Source organism: Argopecten irradians, chromosome 7 (assembly GCF_041381155.1).
Source record: "Argopecten irradians isolate NY chromosome 7, Ai_NY, whole genome shotgun sequence".
In the NCBI taxonomy this organism is placed as follows: domain Eukaryota; kingdom Metazoa; phylum Mollusca; class Bivalvia; order Pectinida; family Pectinidae; genus Argopecten; species Argopecten irradians.
In genome coordinates, this window is record NC_091140.1 from 17,337,252 (window position 1) to 17,345,753 (window position 8,502).

The 8,502-nt window shown below is 36.4% G+C and overlaps 1 protein-coding gene across 3 annotated transcripts; it reads left to right on the forward strand.

The window, feature by feature from the left end:
• The first annotated feature begins 22 nt into the window (after positions 1 to 22).
• Positions 23 to 8,499, forward strand: LOC138327723 (xaa-Pro aminopeptidase 3-like). Of its 3 annotated transcripts, XM_069274043.1 has the most exons (8): positions 23 to 107; positions 2,166 to 2,962; positions 3,503 to 3,590; positions 3,831 to 3,965; positions 5,233 to 5,420; positions 6,341 to 6,461; positions 6,634 to 6,650; positions 6,882 to 6,992. In XM_069274043.1, coding segments are annotated over exons 1-8 (1,443 nt in total). In that variant the 5' UTR covers positions 23 to 106; the 3' UTR covers positions 6,978 to 6,992. The 3 variants fall into 3 exon arrangements, with proteins under 3 accessions (XP_069130144.1, XP_069130142.1, XP_069130143.1); XM_069274041.1 differs by lacking the exons at positions 6,634 to 6,650; positions 6,882 to 6,992 and adding an exon at positions 7,754 to 8,499; XM_069274042.1 differs by lacking the exons at positions 6,634 to 6,650; positions 6,882 to 6,992 and adding an exon at positions 7,754 to 8,499 and having other exon boundaries at positions 40 to 139.
• Positions 8,500 to 8,502: the final 3 nt, after the last annotated feature.

The window sequence follows — 8,502 nt, forward strand, 5'->3', positions numbered from 1 at the left end:
AACTTTTTTTGTTATATATTAAGGATGTAAGCGGCATGTGCCATTCTAGTTGCGGTTTGTCCTACAAGATCAGTCTATTTGTAGGGCCTCATCTCCAGGGGGTATAAGTATGTATTTGCTTATTTCCGCTACCAAACTGGTAATTTTAAAGTAATATACGTCTCCATGTGGATCTAATATATGTATTGTAGGTGTAAACATTTAATGTCAAATTATTTATGCAATAATTTCTGGCATGTCTAGTTACACGTGCTGTTTTCTGTCAACAATCATTATGTTTAGGCCTAATGAATTTAAATGGGAACAGGTACCGTAATCAAAAGATATATCGTAAAATACAACTACCGTTGTGATATATAAATAACCATGGGATCATGATCAGCTATCCTAAGGAGTCGTCCTCTATATACCCGTCGTTATATAAAATATATGTAGGCCTATATCCAGTTTTTGGACTATCTAATAGCAAAGGCAGTTCAGGAGAACAAAAAAAACCTGACCAATCACAGGCCAGCAGAAAGCGATGCCCAACTTCAAAAATCAACCACAATGTACTGTTATTTGAATCTTGATGTATGTCAATGAACCAAATTAACTGCTCATCCGTTGTTGCAAAGCATCCAGTACTGCTTAGAACGAATATACGTGCCCAGCCTAATATACCTTTCGGCCACGTATGAATTGGTTCCTATGTGTCGTAGTGGAGCACTGCCTCTGAAAATCACTCGGCTATATACCCTTGGCTAGCAAAGTTGCAGTTTTCTATACTTTTTTGTAGGTTTCAAATTATTTTATGCGTATACATGCATTTACATATTATTTTTGTCCAAAACAAACATAACTACCATTCTTGATATCTATCGTACCACTGGCAAGACGTCAAATTCACAATTTGTGGTATTTGCCGTTTAAATTCCCTTCACAAAGACCTTCATATGTATTATGTAAAAAAATAATGCCCCGTTGAGTCCCCCCCCCCCCCCCCCCCCCCCCCCCCCCCCCACCCTGTTGAGAATTTGATATTTATTGTGGTTCAGTTTTATTGCCTAGTAGGTAAGCGATATCAAACAAGTTTGATAACATGCAAACAAATGTTTTATAATGGTTTGCATAATAATTACTTAGCTCCATTAGCAGTAATAGGCACCAATTGTAGCTCTAAAGCCAACACTATTTTCTGTATAAAAGTCTTTTGAGCTACAATATTGCAGCTAAGTTTTGCTATGACATAGTCCAGGGATGGTTATTACGACACTCTGACAGTTATTTATCGAGGATGACAGAGAGTGAGATACTTTCTCAATTTAAAATACAAGATATATTTCATATCTATGCAGAAATCCATGTCAGTTGTTAGAGATACATCCGCAGTAACCATATTTCAACTCTGATACCAAAACCTTAATCTGTTCATTGTGGCACATTCAGTATCTTGAAATTATTAAAGTATTGGTTCTGTATTTATTCCCATAAAATGATTGCATTAAACACAATGCTTAGTATGTAGAAATATGTGTTATTTGTTACGGATAAAAGCATTTCACAATATGCGCCAAAACCTTAACCTGGTAATTTTGGCCCAATGGACCTATTGACATGGCATTGTTTTCCTGTGGTTTTTCTCCGGGTACTCTGGCTTTCCTTCACCAACAAACCTGGCATGTCCTTACATGACCCTGGCTGTTAATAGGATGTTAAACTAATAATACAATAAAACAAATGTTTTCCTTAAATTGATTGGCAATATCCATCACGTAGAACACTTATAATCCTATTTTAATGTAGAAATCTAGAAATCAATGTCAATTGTTACAGATAACAGTATTTCAACTATTGCAGCTTGCAACAAAACATTAACCTGGTAATTTTGGAACATTGGGCCTTTGAATTTCTTGAAATCCAGCATTTTCTTCTTTAACATATTTGTTCCTACCCTTCACGACTTTTATAATCTATATTATGTAGAATTCAATCATTGTCACTTGCATCAAAACCTTAACCTGCTGATTTTCAACACGGCACTGATGCCAGGATTATTCCATAAGCCCCACTCTTTGAAGGGCATGTTAAAAACAACATACAGAAGAAAATCAGATAAATCCTACCAGTGTTTTTAATATATATGATTTGTTTTCACATCATAATGAACCTTCTTTTTATTTCAGTGAGTTGCTGTAATGCCCTGAGAACCTACTCAAGGTTCTTGAGGCCAACTCAGCTGATGACAGTCTTAAATAGAAGCTTTGGACAACCAGTGGCCCAAACACATCCGCATATTCTTAAACAAGGGGAAGTAACTCCATTTGTCACTAAGGAAGAATACAGCCAAAGGCGCCACAATGTCTTTAACCTTGCCTTGAAACAGTTTGAAGGATCAAAAAATGTGAAAGACCATATTATGATATTTCCATCAGCATATAAAATGTTTATGACAATCCCAATTCCCTACCCTTTCAGACAAAACACAGACTTTTCCTACCTCAGTGGCTTTCAAGAAGCTGATAGTGTTTTAGTCTTACATAACAGTCAGAAACTCCCGGTCTCACATAGGACATTGAGCCCAGAGACTGGAATGACCTCTGTGCTTTTCGTTCCAAGGAAAGACACTCATGCTGAGCTGTGGGATGGAGAAAGATCAGGTCCTCACGGGGCGGTAGAAATCACAGGAGTTGATGGGGCGTACAACTCTGAGGATTTAGGACAATTTTTACAACAGTATTCAGAACACCATGCTAATTATGTGATATGGTATGATATAGAAGGTAATGTTCATCCTCAGCTCCATAGGGCAGGGATAGAGGACTTCATTCTTCAGGGGAGACAAAAGTGTGTGGAGACCACTACGCGCAGTGTACACCGGATAAGGGTCATTAAATCACCAGCTGAGGTTCAGCTCATGCAAAAAAGTGTTGACATTGCTTCAGAATCTTTAGAAGAGGTCATGAAGTTTTCCTATCCGGGGGTAGGTATTCATAAAAACATGTTGATATTGCTTCTGAATCAATAAAAGAGGCAATTTATTAAATTTTTCTATCTTGTCGTACATATTCCCAAAAAATAATTTTCATAAAACAATACACTGTTGTATATGATGCTGCAATACCATATTCAGCGTAAACCTATATCAAAAGCCCAAATGTTGTAGCATGTACCTGGATAATTTTGTATGTAATGTAATTATAATTAAAACCAAAAAAAAATGATAAAACAATGATCACAATGAGAATTCACGACAGTATACAAACTTCTGCTAAAATCCTTGAAAGAAGCGTCAGTAGTACTATAGTGGCCTTAATAAAGCTTCTACAGTAGTAAATAAAGCTAGATCATGTATTCATAAATTTGAGACCACAAGGAAAATGTATATCTATGCTTAAGAGATATATATGTTTTCATTATTGCTCTATAAACTGTTTATACCCGAAATAAACTGTCTTTTATAGCATTTATAAAACCTCTTGAGAGAAGAAAAATTTAACATATCAAACTTTTATTGTTTTAGGTGAATGAGGCATATCTTGAGGCCAAGATGGAGTTTGAATGTGTGCTAAGAGATGCTCAAATGTTGGCTTACCCACCTGTGGTTGCTGGTAACTATGATAACATATATGTGGAAAATCCATTAGCCAGTTATACTCAATACTAATAGTTCTCATCAAGATCTGATGTCCGATAAGATCTGATGCGCAGAACTTTAATAAATTCACAGAAAGAAATATGTCTGTTTGAAATGTAAAATAGTTATGCATTAAACAATGTGATTGAAAATCTATTTCTTTGTTATACATTCAAAAGACATTCCTATTTTCGAATCATTATATTCTTCTTAGGTGGTAATCGTGGAAATACCATCCATTACACGAGAAATAACCAAATAGTTCCTGGTGGCGATATGATCCTGATGGACGCAGGATGTGAATACCATGGCTTTACTAGTGATCTCACTAGGACCTGGCCAGTATCAGGTTGGTAAAGTTATCTCCCCTTTATGTGGTAATTTAGTTGAAATTCGATTCAAATAACTATTAAAACTTTTATACATTTACTTAAGATCTTTCAATTGTGATCAGTCGAAAGTCAGACTATATGTTTCATAATTGCTCAAAGTATTAAGTCTGATTTTGATTAGGTAGAGAGAGGACAGACATTTGGGTAGGTACAATTGTACCTGTAATTATCTGCCCTTGTTTTTAAATCCAATGAAGCTGTCTGCCTTTATAAGGTTCGAGCCCTGCAGGACAGTGCAGGTAGGGCGTTAGAGTTGTACCTGCTGCCCCTATTGCCTGATCGTAAAAGGCGACTAAATTTAGAATCATGTCTTTGTTTTCATTGATCAACAAGATGGCCGCCAAGGAGTCATCTTGGATTTTGATAGTTGAAGTTTGTCACCGCTATTCTCAAAAGGTACTGAAGCGATCTGTCTCATATTTTATATGTAGTATGTTTGAAAAGTTTAAAAAGTAGAGAAAAGATCCATCTTTCCTTTGTCAGATATAGATCATTCTTTGGTGGGCGCCAAGATCCCTCTGGGATCTCTTGTTTTTTCTTCCTAATTTACTTTCTTCTTCTACATCTTCCTTGACACCACCTCAATTTTGGCTGTTGGTTGAGCGCTCGCCTCCGTGAGGTAGGCTCTGGGTTCTGTCCCTTGGCCGAAACACACCAAAGTCTATAAAAGTGGTAGTTTCTGCTCCTGCTTAGCGCTCAGCATAACGGGAGTGGGATGACTGGTTCACCCATTGTCAGTATAATTTGACCGGGTGGGGTGTGTTGCTTCGGTAATGTAGCACTATAAAAAGGGCAGCAGTTCCACTATACAAGAAGACACAACATGAATATACCGCAGTCTCCCAAAACACGCACCTCACACTACATACACTCAACACACCGCATACATGGGAGGCCATCCTTACATGACCCTGGCTGTTAATAGGACGTTAATTAATCAAACAAACAACAAAATAATTGTTAGATTCCAAAGAACTTTAGAAGCAGTTTCCACTCTGTTCAATTTAAATTTAATGTAAAGAGAAGGAGACAGCTTTAGAATCTATAACATTATAAATTAAAAATCAGTAAAAAATGAAACTAGAAATATAAACAGTAGATAATAATATTTAGTGTTAAAAGCAACACTTTCCTTTTAATTTATCTGAGCTTACTATCAACTCTATAATATTTAAGGTATGATAAATCATGTGTTACTATGTTACCTAAACAATTACTTTACAGGTAGGTTCAGTCCAGTACAACGACGCCTGTATGAGATGGTGCTCCGTATCCAGTTGAAAGTGATCTCCCTTTGTACGCCCGAGTTCACGCTGGAACAGGTTTACGTGTACATGCTTCATCTGTTAGGGGAGGAACTTGTGTCTCTTGGCCTGATGAAAAAGAAAGACAAGTCATCAAACCATGCTGAGGTATTGTTTAACGTTCAGCCTTTTTTATGCAAGACTTTGATATCAATAAATTTACATGGCACCAAGTCAAATTCTTTAAGTTTAAAGATCACATACTTAGAGTCAATGCAATTGACAAATTTTTTTTTTTCTGGTTTTATTTTCACATAAAAAGTACTATCGTTACATTTTATCACAAACTTTCAAATATGTCCATTCAACAAAATAATCACCTCATTAAGTGTTGTAATGATGTACAATATTGTAAACCAGCTGATTTTCACTAATTTTGCAATAGTCTTATGGTTCTACTGCACCTGTGCTTGAATCATTTTGCAGCAATTAATTTTCAGGATATCTAATTGCATGTACAAAATACAATGGAACTTGGCTTACTACGATGTACTTTGCTGGTCCCGGCTGAATGCCCTCTTTATCCTTGTTTTAAAAAAACTCAAAAAATTTGAATTTGGGAAAACTGGAATAACTCGGATAATTCAAAGTATTTTTTGGTCCGAATGACAAAAATCATACATAAAATGTTCGTATAACTCAAAGTGAGATATTTTGGACATTGAGATTGCCGAAAAAGCCAATTTCGTTTTCATAAGTCTGCCGTCAAATGACATATCAAAAGCTGTTTCCAACTACAAAGACCCAAGTAAAGAGATTGTCAGTAGACTTGAGAACTCGTTTATTTGGACACTTGAATAACTCAAGGTTTTATCTCAGTCCCTTCAAGCTTGTATTAACCGAGTTCCGCTGTATGTGGTAAGTGATATTTAATTTATCTCAAGTGAAATAATAAAGTTGTTTTACAGCAATAACATTCTAATGACCCTGACTAAAGTGGAAGTAACCTACGTGCAGACCATACACTTAGAAATTTGTGTCTCTAATCTTTCTTACTGATAAAAGATAGAATTTTGTTTATTCATCAGGAAATAAGGAAGTTTTATCCCCACCATATTGGCCACTATTTGGGGATGGATGTACACGATACTCCGACAATGTCACGACACACCAAACTCAAACCTGGCATGATCATCGCCATAGAACCAGGTAAGATATTTGACCTAATAACTGACGCTTAAAACATTGAAAAATATAAGAGGGCGCTTAATTAAACTAAATATGGACTAGCTTTCATTTAAAAAATTATTGCATATAATGCTATAAATCAATTTGCCAAAGAAACCAGATGAAGAAACCTACACAATTTTCATATTTTCAGTCTGCATTTCATTCGAGGTAAGTGAAATTGAGACCTCAAAAAGGGGGAGTTATAGGGATGAGGGAGCTTATTAGGTCGATAACGATGACATGATAAAAAGAACGGGGCCAGCTAAAGTTAAATGTGATGTCAAAAAGTCTGGTAAATTAAATTTTGTCAGGTTTATTTTGAAAACACAGTATGCCTGAGTGTAAAACATTATCACAAATGCAGATTTTATAACAGCTATAGGTAATTTACATTCATAGATGGGGGTGGCCGAGTGGTTAAGATGTCTTGACATATTACCACAAGCTCTCCACCTTTGGGTCGCGAGTTTGAATCCCATGTGGGGCAGCTGCTAGGTATTAACCGTTGGTCAGTGGATTTAAGCTCACCTGGCCTGAAGGCAGGCAGCACCCAGTAGGGGAAATAGAGGTAAATCCTATAAATTACTACTAGTCCTAGAGTTCCATATGGATTGAAACCAAATTTGGCTAGAAATACTGGTATCCTTGGGGAAAGGGGAATAGAGTTTGTATAAATTTTGGCTCAGACCCCTGGGGGCAGGAGGGGCTGGGCCCAATAAGGGAAATGGAGATAAATCATTTAAATCGCTACTAGTCATATAGTTCATATAGTTCTGCTTGGATTTTAACCAAATTTGGCCCAGAAACATCCTTAATAGGGGAAAGGTAACAGAATTTGTATAAATTTTGGCTTTGACCCCCTTGGTCTGGAGCAGAAAGATTGGGACCAAATAGGGGAATTTCAGGTAAAAATTCACATTTCTTCAGAAAAGAAACAATGAACCTGTATTCAGAACATTACGTGGCATTACAAACCAGGAGAGCGATACAGGCCCTCTAGGCCTCTCGTTAATTGGGTACTCCTGCTTTCTTCCACCAACAAACTTAGCACATCCTTACATGACCCTGGCTGTTAATATCAAACCGAACCAAACATTCATACTTAAGTTGGTTAAGCTTAGGCACAAATAAGTGTATGTGTTATCCGAGATTATTATAAAATGAAAAACTTACGGTAATTCCAGGTTTTGACCAAAAATGAAATTGAAGAGAGGTTGCTAGCAGGTGTTATTACAAATACATTTCTTACTTCCATTTCTCCTTTACAACAGGTGTGTACATTCCAGCTGATCGAACCAGTGTACCGGAGCAGTACAGAGGAATAGCCATACGCATAGAAGATAACTTACTCATCACCGAGTCTCAGCCCATCGTCCTGTCAGACAAGTGTGTCAAAGATCCTGATCACATCGAAGAAATGATGGCTGCTGCAAAATCCTGAGACTTTTACCAAGTTTTCTTATAAACTCTGAGCATCAGTTTTGTGATAAAGGGTTGACAGCTGGCAGCTAGTGTGTGGTATGCGTTTCACTTTCTGAAGTCTCATGTGAAAGGTACATACAATATGTAGCAAGAGAACCACAATGGATAAAATGAAAACATTTTCCATCCCATGTTTAGAGGAATATGTTGTAGCCTTCTCAGTGAGATTATGTGTACCTACACCATAGGACGTGTACAACACTATCTAGATTTCTATTTAACATAAATTTCAGATTTCTAGAGTGAAATACATTACATTTAACTAAAATTTAAACTAAAACTTCAAGATAAAGCCATATCTGAATTTCTGAACATCATCCATTGAGCTAGCTGAAAGTTTCTGGCCATACGTTGGTCCATAAAAATTATGTGCTTAGTACAATATGTTCAGAAAATATAGAGTAAACAGTGAAAGACTGTCTTTAATAGTGAACATGAACTGTTTTCAAATTAAAACATGTATTTTTAAATAGTGTTAGCGGATAACTTATTGTCTTGTGAATGAAAAATTAAATGGTTTTTTTTTTTATAAAATTGT

Bases quoted from the DNA above. Each gene is read 5' to 3' on its own strand.
- LOC138327723 (XM_069274041.1), top strand. The intron at 5,421-6,340 runs GTATTGTTTAAC...TTTATTCATCAG, and splicing joins AGTCATCAAACCATGCTGAG to GAAATAAGGAAGTTTTATCC. The intron at 6,462-7,753 runs GTAAGATATTTG...CCTTTACAACAG, and splicing joins GATCATCGCCATAGAACCAG to GTGTGTACATTCCAGCTGAT.